Source organism: Daucus carota, chromosome 7 (assembly GCF_001625215.2).
Source record: "Daucus carota subsp. sativus chromosome 7, DH1 v3.0, whole genome shotgun sequence".
Classification (NCBI taxonomy): Eukaryota; Viridiplantae; Streptophyta; class Magnoliopsida; order Apiales; family Apiaceae; genus Daucus; species Daucus carota.
In genome coordinates, this window is record NC_030387.2 from 36,699,593 (window position 1) to 36,722,436 (window position 22,844).

The 22,844-nt window shown below is 31.7% G+C and overlaps 2 protein-coding genes across 2 annotated transcripts; both read left to right on the forward strand.

Moving 5' to 3' along the window:
- The first annotated feature begins 339 nt into the window (after positions 1 to 339).
- LOC108196564 (probable pectin methylesterase CGR3) lies at positions 340 to 6,300 on the forward strand. Its single transcript, XM_017363899.2, has 7 exons — positions 340 to 561; positions 1,396 to 1,530; positions 1,664 to 1,703; positions 1,966 to 2,007; positions 3,481 to 3,855; positions 4,293 to 4,348; positions 5,798 to 6,300. The coding sequence occupies exons 2-7, from the start codon at positions 1,435 to 1,437 to the stop codon at positions 5,948 to 5,950; spliced, it is 762 nt and encodes a 253-aa protein (XP_017219388.1). The 5' UTR covers positions 340 to 561; positions 1,396 to 1,434; the 3' UTR covers positions 5,951 to 6,300.
- Positions 6,301 to 18,906: 12,606 nt separating this feature from the next.
- Positions 18,907 to 21,405, forward strand: LOC108195391 (1-aminocyclopropane-1-carboxylate synthase 3). The gene is made up of 3 exons (XM_017362351.2): positions 18,907 to 19,315; positions 19,488 to 19,648; positions 20,185 to 21,405. The coding sequence occupies exons 1-3, from the start codon at positions 19,031 to 19,033 to the stop codon at positions 21,134 to 21,136; spliced, it is 1,398 nt and encodes a 465-aa protein (XP_017217840.1). The 5' UTR covers positions 18,907 to 19,030; the 3' UTR covers positions 21,137 to 21,405.
- The last annotated feature ends 1,439 nt before the right edge of the window (positions 21,406 to 22,844 follow it).

Below are 22,844 nucleotides of genomic sequence, written 5' to 3' on the forward strand. Positions count from 1 at the left end.
CTTTTTCATTAAATACCTCTAATTAATATCTTGAAAATGGTGGAATACCCCTACTTTATGTCTTGAAAACATGAATTCAACCAAGTTTTAAATAAGTCAAGCCTTGAAAATTGAAATTATGGAGATATATTTGAAAAACTATCATTAAATTAGTTTTGAAAGTATAAATGGACAGATAAATAGAGACAAATTCTTACTTCCAAAGTGGACAGATAAATAGGGACGGAGGGAGTATTTAAAACGTTCAAATTCAACTCTCAAATATTAAAACAAAAATAAGAAAAACCCAAAAAAAGGGGTCCGCCGACAGAAATAGCAGAACTATACCAGTGTGGATCTAAACATAATTATGGGATGGCTAGGATCAGCTCGTAGTCTTGAATAAATAATGGGGTACAAACCTCGTTGTGCGGAATAATGCTCCCCTCACATAAATTATACATACACACAATATTACAAAACTGACCCACTACACAGCCCAACCCAGACCACATCCACCGGCTCTGGATCCAGACATTAGATCGGCGGCCAATGTTGTCATCCTACGTTTCTTGATCTTAGGTACCGAACCAAACCCATGTCTCTATTTCATTACTCTCATTGTCCTAATATTTTATGCTTTTATCTTTGATATTGATTACAAATATCAACTTTCCCTTATTAGATCTATTTTATGTACTTGCTTATTCATGCTTAATTTTCATTCTGCATCTGTATTTTTAGTGACCCTTATCGTTATTTTGTTTGATTTTAAGTTTTGTTCATCTTTTTCTTGATTATTGTGAGTAAGGTTTGGAACTTTATTTAATTTGCTGAGGTATGATGTTGATGAGTTTGGTTCCTAGTTCTTTTGAGTTTATTGTGTTGATTCACTTTTGAGTTTATTGTGTTGATTCACATTACTGTACCTTTCAAATCTAGGGGCCTTTTTGATAATAGGACTTCAAATTAACTTGGTTAATGGGAATGCGAATGAGAGTTCGATACAAAAATGTATTAAGTCTCATTCTCATTGCCATTAACCGGATCCAAATGCCCTCTCCCTTATTCGATTGTTCTGCTTTGAGTCTGCTTATACTTTTATCCACTTAGCGTTCAAATCTTGAACTATATTCATACCATCCATACCCAGAAAGGAACATATCGGCAATATGTAAGTTATATGGGTATCTTTGTTAAAGATTTCCCGTTTTAGCATGAAATGAAGTTGATATATTCCTGCACTTCTTTTACATTCAACTTTTTCTTTAAAACGTTATTATAATTTTGTCCTAGCTATTAGAATACATTCCTTGACATTGTATTATAAATTGATTAACCAGTTTCCTAGCATCTTTTCGACTACTATATGTGCCTCAGCTTCTTATTGTGTTCTTTTTTAATTGTTTGCAACAGACTGAATTCTTTTACACATAGTATATTGATTGAGTAGTCATGGCAAGAAGTCAAGCAATTAACGCAAGAAGGTTTACAAGGGGGCTTTCTCATTCCAAATCACGTTATCCTATACCCACTATTCTTGTGTTTGTGGTACGGTTTGAATTCTGTATATTACTTGTGACTGCCAATCCTTTTTTATTTTTATTTTCGTACTCTTTTTAGCATTTAAACAATATCACCAGATATCATATTTAGATGCTGATTGTTGTCCATTATAAATCAGGCTGCAGTTGTTCTCATTGGATATGTTTTTTGGGGATCAGGTATGTATATGAATTGGCATAATATCGACACGATTACCTAACAAGTCTATAATTGAGGTCTTAAATTTTTTAGGTCAGCCCTAATTAGTCATTAAACATCCTAGGTGGTTTATAATTCTAATTCATTTCTGAAACATATCTATGCCTTACATATATAAATGATAGTTACTCCTTTTCTAGTGCAAGTATGAGGTTAAGCTTTGTAGTTACGAATTCTTACACCTTCTATAAGTGTACTTACTGTGTTATATATGTGCTTCAGGTGTTTCTGGGGGTATTGGAGGAGGTTTCAGTAAAGTAGAAGGTAAAGCTAACTAATGTTTTCTTAATGTATAGTCTTTTATTTTCATGGATACATACTATAAGTTAAATTCATTTTTTCTTATGATTTAATTCAAGTTTTTTAATTTCTGAAAAACCCCCTAATAGTTCATCGATATCTTAGGCGCTGTTGAGAACAGTAATTTCTGTATTATTTTTTGCTATCTGAAGTTTTACTTATACCATAGTTACATAGGACTGGGTTCGATTCGAAACGGGGAACGAAATCGGGTACGTGGAACATTAGTTTTAGTGAATCTGGTACGATGGAACGTATAGGTACGATGGAACGTATGGGTACGATTGGTCCTTTTAAAAAGAATTCTATAATCATATATATAAATTCCATTATAATATACAATTTTAGTTGATAATTTATACATTTATAATTTTTTATAAAGAAAAAGATATTGAATAACAAATAAAAGTACACATTTATTGATAAAATAAATTACTTATCATATGACATAGACATGGATCTATTGTTCAAAACAAGAATGAAGTGTGTTCTTGCGGGTCGTCACTTCCGGCGATCTGGGTCGCGACCCTGAACGTTTCCGTTCGCGTTTCCGACCGTATCGGGTACGAACGATCTAGATCGCGGTTCGTGGCAGCGTACCTGTTTCCTTGTATCTATGACTTATACATAGCCTTAAGAGGCTAATAAAAGTTGTTCCTTAGTTAGCATTTTTGCGTAAGCCCAGTTGCAGTGCACCGCGACAAAACTGGAAATATTACATTTCTGACTTTTAATAATTTGGATAAGACCTAGGGCTTGAGGTTCATCAATCCCAGTTAAAGTTGATCTATTTGTTCGCCGTGTTGATCATATGTCTTACAGTTTCCACTAAGGCTAATGAGGTTACTTCATCATCTTTAAACAATTAATTTGTTGTTTAGTTTTGTTTCTTTCGCTCAGCATCAAGTGGAATTCAGGTCAATGTCACATCACATCTGCTGTAGATGGCAGATAGGTATATCGTAAAGTGCCTTAAATTGTTAAACTGAAGAACTGGAAGTCTCCCCATTGTAGAAGGACTAATAAACAATAAAGGACAGTAAAGATGATTACACTTCCCATTTTTTATTACCATATGAAGAAGCGCATCCTCATCAGCTTTTGCAGAACACATGTAAACATGTGCACCTTAGTTGTTAATGATGGACCTAGTAATATGCCCATCCCATCTCCATGGTATCTTAGCTTTGCTGGGGGTCTTAAGCTAAGCCCTTTGAACAAGGCATGCACTCGTCTATAGAGGTGTGAGGTGAGAGTCGTGATGCACAATATCTTATAATTTTGTGTAGTCCATTAAATTTTTATTGGTTAATGACTACCTTATATAGAGATTATCCTCGGTAAGTTGTGAAGAGTATAAACGATATATAATAGCCCATTCAACGGCATTAAATAAAGTTCTATCTTAACTACTGATAAGTTTTTCAATTTATTTAGGTGATTACACATGCACATTTGAAGTTCAAAGAGCAATACCGATTTTAAAGAAAACATACGGTGACAGTATGCACAGAGTTTTGCATGTTGGTCCTGATACCTGTTCAGTAGTTTCTAAATTGCTAAGAGAAGAGGAAACTGAAGCATGGGGTGTGGAACCATATGACATAGAAGATGCCGATAGAAACTGCAAAAGACTTGTGCGCAGAGGAAATGTACGCGTGGCTGATATCAAGTTCCCGTTGCCGTACAGAGCGAAAACATTTTCTCTTGTTATTGTGTCAGATGCACTTGATTACCTCTCCCCAAAATACTTGAACAAGACTCTTCCAGAATTGGCCAGGGTATCTTCTGATGGCATAATTATATTTACAGGTATGCATTTATATGATATGCAATCTGCTTTACTGGTAGTTGCAACCTCTATTTATGAGAAAATTTTGCCTTTCAAGAATAAAAATAATACAATACCCTTTTTGATAATTAAAGGCAAATTGAAGATAACGAAAATGAGATCACCAAAAAAACTTTGTTGCGGGTCAATGTGTTTCTTCTAGAAAAAGTAGAGATACTGAGTTCTTATAATGTGATATAGCTTTTTATGCATATTGATAGGTCATCATAGGTCAATATATGAAATATGTATAGTGATTAAACTGTGACATACGTCATTTGGCTGGTAATTATGCATGATTGGAGGTCATACTATGTTGTAATTAATGTAAATGGGTCAAATTGCCAACGGTCGAGCTTAAAGGTACAATTTTAACATTGGGATGAAGATAATGATATTAATTTGCATTGCTTCATAGGTTATCCAGACCACTCCAAAGCTAAAGCTATTGATCCACCAAAATACGGGCGCCCGGTAAGTTGTTTATCTTTGCTTCTTAATCTCATGTTATCAGCTTACATATGGACATTCAACTGAATGCCCCTTTATTCCTGCACATGTTGACATGTACTTTGTATTCTCTAGTGCAAGGCTTACTAGCCCTGTTATCCATGTTTGAAAGAGACCTCACCCTTTAATTAAATGTCAGATTTGAGAATGGAGCTTGATTTAGTTTCATAAAAAAGGTATTAATAAAGTCTAATCTAGCTAAAATTCTGACTAAAATGAGTAGATGTGAATATTCTGAAAGTAAGCCGAAAACTTGGGTTACTAACTGTTGCTTAGGGTTGATTAATTGTAAAGATAAAAGGATAAGTGTAGTTCGGCTTGTTAATAGTTGATGATGGATATTCAATCAGCAAGGTAGATGGATGATAGTATGCTACAATCTTTTACTACCTGCAATCAATAGTAGTAAATTTTGTGGGCAACAACTGTATGCAAGTAGATTGTACTATGTCAGACATTGTATTTGCTTGGTTTTGGTGGACCTGATTTATCAACTGGTTTACCAGTTAGGTTAATATAAAATTGTCATTTTGTAAACACGAAAAGAAGGAAAAAATTGCTGCCGTACAGTAACATTAAACTGGCCTTGTAATTGCCTTGGATAATATAACATCTTTAGAGGATATTGATGTTATTATCTGGTATGAGGGTTGTTGCTAGCTCTGAATCATGTTAGAACTCAGAAGTCATGTTTGGGCTTATAGCAGATATTACTCCGAAAATCATCAACATATTCATGTAACAGTAGTGATGAAGTACACTTTTTTTACAAAGAAAGACCTCTAAGAACTTCAATTAGTATTATCCTATAATATAAAATATATGCAATATATCGGAGTACTACAATATACTCCTATATCGTTTTCAGATTAGTAATACAAGTTTATAAACATGGATTAATTTAATTACATATTAGCTTATATGGTGAATCGTCATTTATTTGGTTGGTCTATTTGTAATACTCCCTCCATTCCAAAATAATAGTCGCTTTCACTTTTTGCACGTATTTAAGGTGTAAAGAAAAGTATACTTCTACACATTATTTTTAAAATATTTTATTCTAAATTAAAGTGCACATCTATATTTTTCTTCTAGAAAAAGAAAATTTGGAAAATAATGTGCAGAAATACGTTTTTCTTGCACCTCAAATTACATGCAAAAAATCGAAGTGACTATTATTTCGGAATGGAGGGAGTATCTCTATATATCACTCTTGATATTGTAAAGCTTTTAGTTTATTTGATGGGATCAACTTCTTACATTTTGGGAAACTTCGGCTATTTCTTTTTGATTAATTACCTCCAAGGTCCAAATGAATTTTATCTTGCTTTAACTTGCTGTTTCCATTACTTCTCGTCAATCAGTGCCCTATCAAGACCTTAAATTGATATAATGTTTGCTTCACGTTTGAAGGCCAAAAAGCGAAGCCCGTCTTGGTGGATACGCTTTTTTGTTCAGACCAGCTTAGAAGAAAATGAAGTGGCCATTAAGAAGTTCGAGCAGGCTTCAACACGGGATTCATATAGGCCAGGGTGCCAAATTTTCCACCTCAACTCATACCATTGATATGAAAATGATTCCTTGCAGCACTACCCCCCTCTTCAGTATTTAATAGAACTCTTGAGCACGGAGTACAAATCTTCTCTGGCTCAACTGCAAGTATGCCTGTGTTTGTAGGATATACAATTCGGCCAGACATGTCACCACTTCTTTGCCTTCTTAATCAAGTTGGATAGGAAGGTTCTCCAATATTTATACAGTTAGTTAATTTAATTCATATCTACATTCAGTGTAACATCTATTGTATTACCAGTTTGCGCCACAGGAATTTGAGTAATTTATGGCACTGCAGTTGAAACTGTTGTATTTTTGATTTCGAGTATAATGAAGCAGCCATTAGACGTTATAAATTATAATTATGCTGTAACCTTGCCTTTCAGATGAGCATGAATTCTGGCAAACCATGCTATACTGCCGAATAGTATGCGGAATGTAAACCACAACAGTTGTTTTTTTTTTCCCCCTCTCATTAATGTACTTCCATAGCTTCTCTCAATTCAGCTGTCTGTTCTTAGCCCAACCTTATTAGAAAATCGGGCGACTTTTAAGTGAACAGTAGCTAAGGTGGCCAAATAGGAATTTGTCACATGCGATTTTAGTTAACAAGAGAAGATAGAGTATAGATATATTTGCAGGAATTTTTATTATATAACATATTTTAGTAAGTTTTTTTAATTATAACGAAACATATTTAAACATCTCGGACTTACTATTCAAAATATTTAGGATATTGTTTAACATATTAAATAACCATACTATTTAAAATACTCGCTAAAATATATTTTAAATATGTTTATTAATTACCTATAAATCTATTTTTATTAGAAAACGCATTATTTTATGATAATTGTATCTTTGAATAAAATTAAATATTAAAATTTATATAATAAAAAAAATAATTATAAGCCACTCGTGCATCACACAAATTATAAGTCAATTTACTATTTTAGTGTTAGATATTTTAAATAGAAACAAATCAATTTTATTTAATATTATAAGAAATCCAATTATTCAACCATTTCTTTTGAAATATTCATTTTTTTTTTAAAATGTGATGTAGAAAAGACAAAAGGGAGTATTTTAAAATGCTAAGAAAATTAATTCGAGGTGTCACATCATCCTCACCCATAATTACACCACCGAACAAAAACAGGCCACAAAACTTGGCACATATCAAAAGGAATTTGACATCAAATATACTTTATTTAAGCAAATAAAGCAAAACCTATCCGTATTTTAACTTTTTAAGATGTCGAGTAAATAATTGACTCTATTAGGAAGGACATGCGAAACCGGAGAATGGAGAAATTGCGGAAACATGTCGATTTCTCATTGGGAAAAGTGAGAGCATGGAGCACCTAGTGTGAGTATCATGTTAGTTGTCACCCAAAATATACTTTGGTGTGTCCTCTATATTTCCTAGCTCCTTTGTCAAAAATAAAAATACACATGGTCCCTATTTAGTCAGGGCTATCCGGACACACATGACACATAATTTATGTTGTTTTGATGGTGTGAAATTGGTAGATGGAACCATTTAAGTTTGCACAAGTCATATACATGCCCTAGTCACCCTTTCACTACAACAAACCACGTTCTACACTCCCTTAGCTTGCCCAAATGAAAAACTTACCCAAATATAACTAAAAGGTCGTGTGGTTGAATTTAAAATAAGTGTTTCTTAATTAAAGTGAAAAAGTTAAAAACAGATTAAGGTTTATAAATGATTAAAGTGTTTGGGAAATAAGTAAAAACTGTGACAGAAAAGTTAGCATTTATAACTGTTAAAAAGTGATTCTCTTTTTTTTACACAAACAAGTCAAGAAAAACAGAAGCCGACTTTTTTGGAGAAGAAGCACTTCTTCGGTTCTTCCCTCTTCCCAAACATGCACTAATAGAGCATCTCCAAGAGCCTCCTTGTTGGCTCTTAAATATAATATAAAAAATGTGGCTCTTAGTAATTTAGGACAAAGTTAAGAGTGTAAACTCCAACAATACTCTCTACATCTCTTCTCTATTTCATATTTTATTCATATATTGGGCTCCACTATAACAAAAGAGAGGGAAAGATGGAGGTTGATTGGAGGGAAGGATTTTTTTATTGTGAAAAAATAAGTTAGGAGCCATGTGGTGGCTCTTAACTTTGAGGAGAGAGGAGAGAGAAACAAGAGACTCTTAAGATTTAAGAGCCACTTAGGGGTCGTTTGGTTCGTGGGTTTCTGGAATCAGGTATGGGGTTTGTCCATTCCAAACCCATACTGGTGTTTGGTTGAAAAAAACAAAATCTGAAACCCATACCTTAAACCTCCAAGGTATGGGTTTTTGATACCCAAGTGGGGAGGTGGGTATGAGATGGAGGTATGAGCTATATTCATTTTTTATTTTTTTTGTCTTTCTTAAAGTAATAAAATATTAATGTTTGATACAAAATAAAATCAATGATGCAAAAATATATGACAATAATAATTTTATTAATATTTTTAATTAATATATATTAATAACTTATTTTTTATAAAAATTGTATATATTGATTCCAGCACTCAACCAAACACATGATATCAGATATGATACCTCAAACCCATATCAGCTTAACCCGATTCCTCGTTCCAACCCGATACCACTCCTCGAACCAAACGACCCCTTAAGAGTTTCTTGGAGCAACATTTTGGTTCTCCGTCCTCAAATCTCAAGTTAGGAGCCTAAATGAAGAGGCTCTTGGAGATGCTCTAAGTCAACATCGATCCATGCTTTTTGCTTAGATTGAACGGAAGTCACATCCACACTCCCTTTCCCGTTTAACGAGAAAAGAGGATCCTTAACAACGTCACTAATCGTTAATTCTCGTAAAAAAATTGCCAAATGGAGCAAAATATGTATGACAAATTCGTAAATAACAAATTCCCCAACCGACCAACATTAGAAGACTGCCTGGTCTTAAATGAGACTGTGAGCCGCCCACTGAGCCAAATGGGATCCTCTTTAAAGATTCAGAAATAGTGCATGGGAGCCTTGTATTGTGGCATGTTGGTACGAATATTGACATTTAAGGATAGACGGGTCCATATATGCTGCAAAAATGCAACCCAAAGGTGAAAATAGAATGATAAAGGGGTCTATCTTTTTCTAACTTTATCATATCTCACATCGGCCCACGGAATCACATCATAATTTCGATATCTAATCGTTTTTGACCCATTTTGGTCAGCTCGGTATCCGCGTTTGAGTTACTTTACGGGCCGTTTGTTTCATGATACGAGGGATCAGGCTGGTGTTTGGTTGGAAAAGATAAAATTTAAAATAAATGGGGCGGTGGATATAGGATGGAGGTATGAGATATATTCATTTTTGATTTTTTTTTCTATTTGAGTAATAAAATATTAATATTTGATACAAAATTAAATCAATGATGCAAAAATATATAACTATAATAATTTTATTAATATTTTTAATTAATATAATTTAATAACTTAATTTTTACAAAAATTATATGTACTGATTCCAACATTCAACCAAACACATGATATATACCTCAAACCCATACCAACTTAATTTGATTTCTCATTCCAACCGCATATCACTCCTCGAACCAAACGATCCTTGATTGGGATTTGATGAGAAAAAATAAAAATGCAAGATCCCGGTTAAGATAATAAAGTAACATAAATTGACTCAAAGTTCTAATGAGTTTAAATATATAATAAAAAAACTCTTAGCAAATCAGAAAGTTATATTGAATCACTTTTCCAATAAAAACTGTGTGTGTTATATAAAAAATAAAAATTTATTAGATAGGAAAAAATATGAAAAAAGAAACAAATAAATATATTATTTTTAAAAATAAGAAGTGGAACAATTACTTATTTTCTAAAAATAAGAAATAAAACAGAATATATTTTCAAGGAACATGAACGGGTTGTTGATATCTTTCAATAAAAATTTGTTAAAAAAAATCAAAAAATATTCCCCACTCTGTCCCTTTTATTGTCACCTTTGGGTTTGTGCTGGTTGAATTGACAAAATTTGACTGAAATTTATTAATATTTTATCAAGTGAAGAAATAAAAAAAATGTTAACAGAAATAACTTTTAATCTACTTTAAAATGTGATTTTCTGTTTTTTAAAATAATGAAATAATGACTTATAATTTTTGGTCAAAAATTAGTTAATTTGACTAACAAAAATAGAAATGCGACAACTAAAAAAGGAAAGGGTAAGCTTACAAATCAGAAAGCGCAACTTCCGAACACGAACACCTGCCGTTTCAATTACCTCCTTCATAAGCAATTCTTTTGGTTTTGTCTCCTTTCATTCCATTAAAAAATAAAAAACATCAAATTCTTTTTAGATTGTTCTAATTATCACAACTTCCGGATTGTGCTGTAGATTCCCCTTTTAACCGGTCGGCGTGTTATGAATTCATGACATAAACTTTTCAACTAACCCGAGCTGCGAAATTGGAAATCTTGTGGCTAATTCTAGTGGCGACAACAGATTAGGCTAAGTAAACTAGTAAGCTTTTATCAACAAATCCAGATAATAATAATTTTTACTTCATTTGTTAATCTCGTCATAATGTTTAGCAGGACTAAACTCTAAGTAAACGATTAGAATTTGCCTATACTTTTATGTTTATGGATACTCATATTTAATGCACAGTTGCACACCAAATCAACTCAGTGCAGCTCTAACCAACTAAATATCTAGAACCGTAGAACTTAATCCTACTTGGATAAATACCGATGCTATTTAAAATTATTTTCGGTATAATTTAACATCATCCAGTGAAACACTATGTCTTTGACTTATTAACTATTTGAACACTGATTTTCAGGAGTCGTTTGGACATATTTAAAAAAAATGACTTCCGGCTTAAATTAGAGAAGTGAAGTAAAATTGAGAAATAAAAAGTTAATAAAGTGTTTGGAAAAGAAGCAGAAGTTGCGAGAGAGAAGTTAAGATTCTCAGTTTCTTAGAAGTGCTTCTATTTCTTTACGCAAACAGGTCAATAAAAGTGGGAACTAGAAGCAGTTTCTGTTTTTGGCAAACAAACAGACCCTTAGTTCTCTGTCAAATTTCTTATTTCTGCATCCAATTATCAACTCTGAACCGTAATACAGTATATGTAGAATAGTTCTAAAATTTCCTTGCTGCATATCCTAATTAGAGAGGACGTACAAAAGCATTCAACGGTCCTGCATTGTAGGGGTGTACACGGGTTGGCGAAACCGACCAACCCAATCCAAACCGATCATATTTCGGCCGATCCAATCCGAAATTTTTTAACCCGATTGGTAATTGGATTGAAATAGTATTAACCCGATTTAATTGGGTTGGATATGGGTTTCGGGTTTTATAAACCGATCCAACCCAACCCGATTGAAAAATATGAGAACATATTGAATTTATCCATCTCATCACATATTAGCCTAATCCAATTAGTTTTATTATATTTGTGTGCCCTAAATTTAATATATTAATTTTTGTTTGCTATTTAAATATATATGAGAATAAATTTATGAGTGAGAATATGAGATTAAATTTATGAATATATTTGTTTATTATTTGTTACTACTTATTTTTTTAACTAAATTCAATTTTATGTCTTTGACAAGATTGTTAAAGTAATTTTTAGTATAAAAAATTTGATGTTGAAGACCTATTCGACACCGACGATTATAACCAAACCAATCCGGACCGATCCAAACCGAAGTACTGCAAATTGGTTTGGGTTACAAATTTATACGGTTCGGATTGGGTTGAAATTTTGAAAACCCGATTTAATTGGGTTGGGTCGATAAATTCCGCTAACCCGCCCAACCCGAACCGTGTACACCCTGCTGCACTGTGACCTATCACCCATGCCTTTTTGATTATGAGGTTTGGTCCGTCTCATGTAAATTAATAATTATAATAATTTTCGGTGCACGTTTACATTACGTTCAACTGTTGAGAAATAAATTGTTTATGTTGTACTTAAATACGATTTTTCTTCAATTAAATAATATTAATTAATTTTTAAGTTATACTCTTATGTCCCCTCATTTCCTTACGTTACTTTTTGGTAAGTTTTTCCACACTCATTTAAAGTATAGTTTTCACTTTTCAAATATATTTTTTATATTTTTTTTCTCTGAATAAAAGTTTGATATTTAAACTTTTATTTAAAAAAATAAAATTTCAAAAAAAAGTTATCAAACTATGATTTATAAGAGCCTCAAAATGCGTGTAAACATGTATGTAAACTAACGGGACTGAGAGCATCTTCAAGAGACTCTTCATTTAGGCTCCTAACTTGAGATTTGAGGAGGAAGAGGAAAAATGTTACTCCAAGAGACTCTTAAGTGACTCTTAAATCACTAATATGTTGTGTTTGGTTGGGATGAATGAAAATGGAGGGAATGGAATGAGATTTGAATTATAATTTAGTTGAATGTATAATAATTTCATTCCTTCCATTATTCCATTCTTATCACTCTTAACTAATGCTCAAACCCTCCACTTTGTAAAGGAATGTTTCATTCCTTGTCATACCTATTTTCTACCCAAATCTTTTCATACAAAATTTGCACTCACTCATATTTTCAAAGTCCTCCCTCTTTCACCTTATTATCTTCTTTTATTTATACTCATTCCATTCCATTCTCCCCAACCAAACACAACATAAGAGTCTCTTGTTTCTCTCTCCTCTTTCCTCAAAGTTAAGAGCCACCACATGGCTCCTAACTTATTTTTTCACAATAAAAAAATCCTTCTTCCAATTTACCTCCATCTTTCCTCTCTTTTGTTATAATGGAGCCCAATATATGAATAAAATATGAAATAAAGAAGAGATGTTGAGAGTACTGTTGGAGTTTATACTCTTAACTTTGTCCTAAATTACTAATAACCATATTTTTTATATTATATTTAGGAGTCAACGAGGAGGTTCTTGGTCGAGGGAGTACTAAAAAAAGAATAGGGAGAAACTGTGGCGTGCGTGAGTACAAATAGGGTGTTGGGATACGATATATGGGAACATGGGTGGTTTAGTGAAAGCTTACTAGGCTTTTCGGGAGTTTCGACGAGATTCTAGTAATTTTGGCTGGACATTGAATTTGTCCCGGATGAATGAAGTCATGTTAGAGATTTTTCTATTTTTCTAATTTAATTTTTAGAATAATTTTATTTGATTATATATATAATGTATTTTAAATTGTTCAAATTAATATAATAAATGGCCAAATATTAGTTGATAATATGTAGTTTAATTATAAATTAAAATTCGAATTTGCAACTTCCTAAAAGATATGAATTTTATTCACTATAATTAATAAATATCAATTCCAGTTAAAACTTCGGTTAATATTGCTATTGCAGATGGCAACAATATCTATTTTCTAAAAAGTATGTAAACAATTATTTGCTAATTAAAAAAAACGATTTTCTTCAACAATAATTTTTAATTCAAAAGCTGCTTTTAAGAATAACAACCCCGTACTATTGAAAAGAGCTATTTTATAATTTTTACGGGAATGTCATAAATTTCACTACTAACTCTCACCGAAAATATTTTTTATTATATTTATTCACTTTTCCAAAATTATTACTATGAGTGCTATCGCTTTACTCAATCATGTGTTAGTTACTATTTTAAGCACTTTTTTGTGTGCATGTTTGACAATACTAATTATGAAAAATAAATCATTCTTTTCTAAAAAATATATTTTTTTGGATATAAAAGTTAAAGAGGGATTTCATTGTCGTCATTTGAAAAAAAAAGACTTATTTTAGAAAAAAATTGAATTTTATGTAATTTCTTCCGAAATAAGTCCTTCTGAGAAATAAGTGTAGCGAAACGGTCCATCAATGAGTTAAATACATGTATTCCACGTATGTATTGCAATCATGAAATGCATGTAAAATAAATTTGACAATAATAAATGTAATAAAACATTTTTCAAACTGCATAATCTGCCCGTACCGCATCATAAAACACATTTTTTAATTTTCATGGTGCGGTTATAGTTTGAATTTTTCACAAACCGCGTGGTGCGATGCTAGCTACGGTTTAAGAAATTACTAGCGCAGTGAATATAAATATATTAATAATTCTCAAATAAGATTATATTATATACGTACGTATATTATTTACACTTATATTATATATATATATATATATATATATATATATATTTGTTAAATTTCTTGAAATAATAGTTAATTAATATTTTAAAAAGCTCGCATTATTATTATACCAAATTTTTATGAAATGATCAAATTGTATAATATGTTTCTTAGTACTCATTATTATTATTATTATTATTATCATCATATTTATACTTTTATTTGTATTTTTTTAAAGTTGTTATAGCTTTGAAATGATAAACATCATATAATTTATTATATAAAAATGTTATAAGTTTTATATATTTAAATTTTATATTTAATTTCAATTAAAAATATTTATTCTTGAACATATAAACCGCACAAGACGGATCACACCGCATTTTTGTCGTGTAATTTATATTATTGGAAGCATTAAAACATTGTGCTTATCCACCTGGACATTCTTAATATTATACTATTGCAATTAAAAAAAAAATGAATTGGTGTCAAAAAAAAAAATGAATTCATCATAAACCTAAAATAGTGTATATAAAATTATAAACTAATAAAACACATATCGGGGACCAGCTATTCGAGTTTGGGACATGGAAAAATGAGCAGGTTCATGTGTCCAAGTCCCGGGAGACGTTACAGGTTCATGTGCCGTTTTGTTCAGGATTTTGTGTCGGCTAAGGGCCATTCCAGACATATATCATTTCCTTGTACTACCTTCTTGTAGGACTTTTCAGTAGGTGGTATCCATAGTAAATTGTGGATAAGTTGAATTTCAAAGAACGTTTTAATTTGCTCGAATGATTATTAAGAGGTGTTTGTTTTCGGCTTAAAAGCCGCGCTTCTGGTTTATAAATTACAAACACTTATTTGTATCGTTTGTGTAAAAAGTCAAGAAGTACTTATAAAAAGCTAAGAATGTTAGCTTTTGTTTCAGGTCTTTTGCTTATTTGCCAAACACTTTAATCACTTAGAGCATCTTTAACGGCGTTGGCTATAATCGTTGGCTAAATGGGACTTGTAAGACATTATGTAAAATTTGCTGAATGTGTAAGACATTTTGCTCCAGTGGTATTGGCTATAGGGATTGGCTATAATTTAAAAAGGGTTAATTATCAAGTTGGTCACTGAAGTGGGCTTAATGTATCAAGTTGGTCACTGAACTCAAAACGGTATCAAGATGGTCACTAAGGTCAGCATAAATATCAAACAAATACCTTGAAATATGATTTCAAGTAGTAAAAATATTATTTATAAAGTTTTACACATTATTTTTAAATGTTACAACAACCAACTAAAAGGTTATGATTTCGAGTATTTAAAATAATATATTTATATTTTATCAAGTTTATTTATTATTTATATTTGATTATATAGTTACTTTCTTTGTTTTAATTAAAAATAAATAATAAATAAACTTGATAAAAGCTAAATATATTATCATAAATATTAGAAATCATAACCTTTTGCTTGGTTTTGGTAACATTCAAAAATAATGTGTAAAACTTTATAAATAATATTTTTCCTGCTTGAACTTATATTTCAAGGTACCTGTTTGATATTTATGGTCACTTCATTGACAATTTTGATACCGTTTTGAGTTCAGTGACCAATATGATACATTAAACCCACTTCAGTGACCAACTAGATAATTAACTCAATTTAAAAATAGTATGTTATTAATATTTTAGATTGTTAAAATAGAATATATCAGTTCAATATGATAATAAATGATGTGCAATCTTTCTATAGATTTTTTACAGACCTGTAAAGGTTCGACAAATTTAGCCATCGATAGGAGGTTGACTAAAATTATAGACAATAGCTGTGTATGGTTGTAGTTGAGTTTTGTTAAAAATTGCAGTGTTAGAGAAAATACTCATAAAAATTTACTGAAAAACTGTTTTTTCTATAAATATGAATACATGTTTTCTTAAAAACAGTTTTTGAGCTAAAATATATCATTAAGAAAAATGATTTTAGATTACCAAAACAATTTCTCACATATTTTTCAGAAAATCTATGTCATATCAAACTGAGTTTTGATACCCAAAAATTACAACTTCTTCGTAAATTTTTAAAAATGAGTGAGTGTAGAACCCAAAAACTGGGACATGAAATTATAAACACCTACTCGAATTATTTAATATTTTTTTATTTGTTTTATCATCATAATCTATCCTATCACAATTCTATTTTTTTAGAAGGACAATTCTAATTTATTTTTTCTTCAATTATGAAGGCATAATTGTATCATTACACTGCACATAAAAACAAATTTAGAAGTCGGTGTTAAATAAAACTTGTAAATAAGACGGAACCTTCTAACAAGAGAAGCTCTGAATTCATCTAAATTTGTGCTGGACTATCATTTTTCGTACTAAATTCACAGTTTGATTCTCAAATACAAAATCTTTATCTAAATATAGCGCTAAAACATGTATTTATTTTTATATGGTTTGCAAATTTATATTCATTATAACAATTTTGATATAAACCAAATTGAATCCAGTATACATGGGAATAAAACAAGTTACTATCACTGTTATCAAAAAAAAAAAAGTTGCTATCACTATATTTTCTCGTCATGCTAACTTGCATGTATTTTAGATAAACAGATTTTGACCAAAATAAAATAAATAATATAATCTATTATTCTCACCAAGCTAACCTCTTCTAATTTTGACCAACTACAGAAAAATTATTGCGTTCATACGAAATTCGAACGACATGTAACATTATAAGAACTCGGTACAATCGAGTAGGACAGTGAAAGTATTTTAAAACCAAAAGGGATGGTGGAGTATATAATATTTTAATAATCAGATACACTATTATCTATTATATATCTAATAGAAGAACTTTGAGTAATTTAATTTGGAATGACAAATATGCCCTTTGCTCCTTATACATATATTTATATATATCAAGGTTATTATTGACTTTTAATACTAATGTATTTATTAGCCATTAATGTGTAATCATTAATATACATTAATTACTTTTAAATTAAAACTTCAATACATATACGTATATTATATTTATAATTATGATTTAATAATAAATAAATAAATATCCAGTGTTGTAGAAAGTATAAATCATAAAATCTGCGATTAATCAGGATGATTAATCTAATAAAGCAACTTTTTTCCAAATCGGATCAAAATTCGTCCAAGTACACATTAATCGGTCAATCGCCATTTTTTTGAATGATTAATATAAAAGAGCAACTTTTTGTCAAATCGGAACGAAATCCGTCCAACTATACATTAATCGGTTAATCGCCATTTTTTAAAAAATTGTATGTATCTAAAATGATATTTCTTGGCAAAAAAAATGATATTTGATTATTACGATTTAATAAAATTATATATATATACATACGTATATATATATATATATATATATATTAGAATAATTATAAATATAATATATAACTATATTACAAAGACTCTGATTCAGCAGGATTCTCATTTCTTACATCAATTTTTTTAATAATTTTAGGTGAGTGTTAATTTAATTATATAATAAAATTTTAAATAGTGTATGTTTTTTGTATTTATATTTTAATAAATATCATGATAGTGAGGATATGTGTGAGCATGCATGCATGCATGCATACATACATACATATATATATATATATATACATACACATATATATATATATATATATATATATATATATATATATATATATAGGGATAGGATCAAATAAAAACTTTTTTAAGTTACAAACTTACAAACTTTTTTTTTTATTCTCCCACCATGTTAATCCTTAGTTATAGAAAGCATCCATGTTGAAAATTCTTGAAAAATCATCACAATTTTTAAAAATAACGCGTTAATAAATCGTGCATTCAACACATTTATAACTGGGGTTCAACATCGGGTGTAGAACACTAATTATTATTATGTTGAATATATCTATAAAGATGCTTAAAGTATACCTCTGGGGTTTGGGTAGGGTCTAGAATCATAAATATTAGTTATATAATACGTTTAACTTGAACCTTACATTGAAAATTTAGTTTATGGACTTCTCCAACACAATTCTAATCGATGTTCAACAAAATATGTTAAAAAAATATTGAACTCAAATTATATATGTGTTTTTTTTGTCATAAAACGGTTGTATTATACCAAGAAAGAAAGTTACAAATCCGGATGGACAGAGTTTCCTTCGTTCAAGAAGGTATATCATCTAACCGAAAGTATGTAAATAAAAAAGGGCCTCGTTAAAACCCCTCAAGAGCAAAACCCTGTGGGGAAAAACTCAAGGAGGAAAAAGAGTGCCCTACAAAAATTACATGGATTACAAAACAGACTAAAATTGATGTCTTCTTTATTCCCTTCTATCTATGTTTGTAGCTCAACTGTCTCATTTTAGACAAAGACTTTGATTCGGCAAGAATCTCATTTTTTATATCAAAATTTCAATAATTTTAGAAGAGTGATAATTTAATTATATAATAAAATTTTAAATTGTGTATATTTTTTGTATTTATATTTTTTAATAAATATGATAATAGTGAGGATAGATGTGTGCACATATACATCAACATAATATGACTTAAAATATGAATAATATTAAATTTAAATTATTTTTATAATCTAAATTATCTCAATTTGAGAAAGATGAACAAAGAGATACAAGATATTGTTTCAAAAAAAAAAAAAAGAAATACAAGATATATTTGAAAAATAATTTAAAGCAACCCGTGCTTCGCACGGGTTAAGAAGCTAGTTATAATAAAACGTCTAAACATAAATTGTATATTCTGATGACGCCGACGTGTCATTTCTCCCGTTCACTATAAATATGAACCGCTATTCCCACCAATACATTATAATCATATCGGTTTCCCAACTATACTAAGAAGCAAAATTTCCCTCTCATACACATTTTTTCAGAAATTCCTGTTACTATTATTTCGAATTTTTCATAAACATTTCGAATTTTTAAACGAGAAGGATCAGACAACAAAGATGAAGATGTCGATGCTATCAACAAAAGCTGCTTGCAACTCGCATGGCCAAGATTCTTCGTATTTTCTGGGATGGCAAGAGTACGAGAAGAATCCTTATGACGAGGTTCGAAATCCGAATGGAATAATCCAAATGGGGCTCGCTGAGAATCAGCTCTCGTTCGATCTTCTCGAGTCGTGGCTCGAGAACAATCCGGACGCAGCTGGATTCAAGCAAGACGGAGACTCCATTTTCAGAGACCTTGCTCTCTTTCAGGACTATCATGGCCTTCCTGCTTTCAAGAATGTACGTAATTATCACAGATTTTAATTAATTTTATTAAGTCAATGCACTATCACTAAGCTATCGTAGCTAATTGGAGTATCAGGCACTGTTACTGAGACGCGTTTAGGCTATGCTATGATTATTTAATTCTGATCGTATCTCTAATTCTTGATTTGTTCTTAATTAATTGCAGGCATTGGTGGATTTTATGTCCGAAATAAGAGGAAACAAAGTTAAGTTTAATCCTGATAATTTAGTCCTCACAGCTGGTGCAACTTCGGCCAACGAGACTCTCATGTTCTGCCTTGCTGAACCTGGGGACGCTTTTCTCCTTCCTACACCTTACTATCCTGGGTATGTGTAAACTAAAATCATCCTCTTCCCTTTCTTGTATTTCCGAAAACGATAATTTCTGAAATTTATTAAGAGGGCGTTTAAAAACTTGCATTTCATTTCATATGATAGGATTTGGCTTGTCATTTCAAATTGTCAGATCTATACTAATATTCAAATGTTCTAGATATCCAAATACACATTCTCAAACATGTTATTTGTTCAAATTCAAAATTTCATGAAATTCTGATTCTCAAACAGACCATTATTACGATCAGAAATCACACGTGCCAAATTTTGCTGCACTTTTTACAGACACGTAATTGTTCGTACTTAGAAAAGGTTCTGGTAATTTGATTCAAGACGAAAACTACCTTTTAAAGAGTAAAGTGCATGGCTGAGCTTTATTGCAAGTGTTACTAAACCATACGTATTTACTTGCTGGAGTTTTCCATTTTCGAAAATGCTGTGCACCATATGTCTTTACGTATTCAGATTAGTTGCACAAGTTCCAAGCAAGACCTTGTTAGCTTATTATTCTTCTCAATCTTCTACAGATTTGATAGAGATCTCAAGTGGCGAACCGGAGTTGAGATTGTGCCCATACAGTGCACGAGCTCGAATGGCTTCCGAATCACGGAATCGGCGCTAGAACAGGCATATAAGCAAGCGCATAAACTCAATCTCCGAGTCAAAGGGGTCCTCGTCACCAATCCTTCGAATCCACTAGGCACGACATTGAGCTTATACGAGCTTAATCTGCTAGTCAACTTTATCGAGGCGAAGGAAATTCATCTGATAAGCGACGAAATTTATTCGGGCACGGCTTTTAGATCACCGAGCTTCGTGAGCATTACAGAGGTCCTTATGGACCGAAAGCTGATGGATTCTGATGTTTGGGATAGAGTTCACATTGTGTACAGCCTTTCCAAGGATCTCGGGCTTCCGGGTTTTCGAGTTGGAGCAATTTATTCCAACGATGATATGGTTGTGGCTGCGGCTACCAAAATGTCAAGCTTTGGATTGGTCTCGTCTCAAACACAGTATCTCCTCTCAGCTATGCTGTCCGATAAAGAGTTTACTGAAAATTACATTTACGAAAATCAGACGAGGCTTAGGAAGCGTCACGAAATGTTGGTCTCGGGGCTTAAAAAAACAGGCATTAGTTGTCTCGACAGCAATGCGAGTTTATTTTGTTGGGTTGACATGCGGCACCTCTTGAGTTCCAAGACTTTTGATGCCGAGATGGAGCTTTGGAAACAGATTGTTTACAAAGTCGGATTGAACATCTCTCCAGGATCCTCCTGTCATTGCGCGGAACCAGGATGGTTCCGCGTCTGCTTCGCCAACATGTCCGAAGAAACTCTTGAGGTAGCCCTGACACGTATCAAGACTTTCGTCGACTCGATCACCATCCCCGACTTCCACCACCACCACCGTTCTCGAAAGTCGCTCACCAAGTGGGTTTTTCGACTATCGTCTAAAGTCCGCGAGGCAAATGACCGGTAGTCTTGTGCGACATTAATTCACAGAATCGTTTTTCCTTGTCAAGGCACATTAATTATTTCGTAATTTATTCGTGTAGAGTACACTCAATCCATGTGGATTCGAAGTGGCATTTAAATTCACCAATTTCCGCGGCCTTCCAAGCCAAGGCCTCTTGAAATTGTACACATTGTTAGCGTGTTGTGTTATTAATGACTTAATTTTTAACAAGTTATTAATAACATTTTTATAATCATATAATGTAACTTTTCTTTAGGTGAAATGACACTTGTAAGATGTAACAAATTACAATCTCGGCGTGTTTAGCGGTTAGGTAGGTGGCTCATGCCTACTGCCGACGCTGCCGCGTTTACCTACATATCGACATTTGATCCCAAACCGACCCTTTTAATTAGGTAATTAAACAAGGATTATATAGCTGCATAATTTCACTTTAGTCTTACTTAAACTAGTCAGAAGAGAAATTAGTGAAGTTAAATAAAGTAATCGTAAGATCTTGTATCGCCAACTAACTTGTGGTATACTTAAACACTTTATGTTGACGCGGTATCTTCATAAACAACCGACTAATTGTGGATTTAACAGATGTGGCTAGTTAATTAGTGTTGAGATAACCCGAATTTTAACCAAAAAGATCTAGTAGTACTTGACCCACGCCACATGCTCGTGTTATTGACGAAAGGTGAGACGGGGATTGTTACGGATATTTACTATCTACAATCTTTTTCCTTTCTGCATTCGAACTCAGCTTCTTTTAAAAAGATATATTTGAAGGGTTTGTCTAGTGTGTGCTTATGAGCACATGGTAAGCATCAAATTCTATAATTTTGGTGGATTTTGATTGGTGTGTTTGGTAAATTTGCAGGGGGTCCATCATTATAAAGAAGCATGAGTCAATCAAAAACCACCAAACTTATAAAATTTGGTGCTTAGTGTGTGCCCATGGGTACACACTGTGGGCACACACTAGAAAAACCGATATTTAAAACGCAAGAATTTCTTAAAGGAAGGCCGAAGAAGAAAGTTTATGCGAAGAAAATGAAAAGGCTCTGACGGATACATGATTGTACCATACTCGGCCGATAATTGTCCAAGGCAATTATACAATTTGGTCAGGGCTTCAAAATTTAAGTTTTCTGATAACATAAAGTCCCTAAATTTTATGGATGTAAATTTATATATTTTATGATTTTTCTTATCTATTAATTTATTCGATAATATAAAATTATTTACAACATAATTTATAAAGTTAAATTTCAGTAACAACGTAATACATCTAAATCTTATGGATAGAGTTTGATTAATTTTCTTACCTCTGCTGATTATATATATATATATATATATATATATATATATATATATATGTATGTATGTATGTATACAATCTCAATTGTTTAATATTTCTAATAATATATGGTACTTTGCCTTTTAGTCAAAGCACCGTCAAAAGAGTAAATTTTAAAGTTACGGTCAAAATTTATATCAAGTTATAAAATATTGGCTAGGCTTTTAAATTCTCATTGGCTAAATTTGCCTCCATTTTTTAAAAGAGTGGCTCTTATTAAAGACCGTTAAAATCTTAACGTTGACTGATATAATTGAGAATTTTAAAAAATATTACAATCTAATACTTGTGAAGTTATAAAATTGCCTTTACTTCTCCCCCTCCTCCTCTCTCCTCCAACCTGCCGCCCCCCGCCAACTCTTTCCG

What these genes read in the sequence shown, in the direction of transcription:
- LOC108196564 (XM_017363899.2), top strand. Translation starts at nt 1,435, where the DNA reads ATGGCAAGAAGTCAAGCAATTAACGCAAGAAGGTTTACAAGGGGGCTT. An exon ending in AGGTTTCAGTAAAGTAGAAG is followed by an intron (nt 2,008 to 3,480) that starts GTAAAGCTAACT and finishes CAATTTATTTAG; the next exon opens with GTGATTACACATGCACATTT. An exon ending in CACCAAAATACGGGCGCCCG is followed by an intron (nt 4,349 to 5,797) that starts GTAAGTTGTTTA and finishes TCACGTTTGAAG; the next exon opens with GCCAAAAAGCGAAGCCCGTC.
- LOC108195391 (XM_017362351.2), top strand. Translation starts at nt 19,031, where the DNA reads ATGAAGATGTCGATGCTATCAACAAAAGCTGCTTGCAACTCGCATGGC. An exon ending in GCCTTCCTGCTTTCAAGAAT is followed by an intron (nt 19,316 to 19,487) that starts GTACGTAATTAT and finishes AATTAATTGCAG; the next exon opens with GCATTGGTGGATTTTATGTC. An exon ending in CCTACACCTTACTATCCTGG is followed by an intron (nt 19,649 to 20,184) that starts GTATGTGTAAAC and finishes AATCTTCTACAG; the next exon opens with ATTTGATAGAGATCTCAAGT.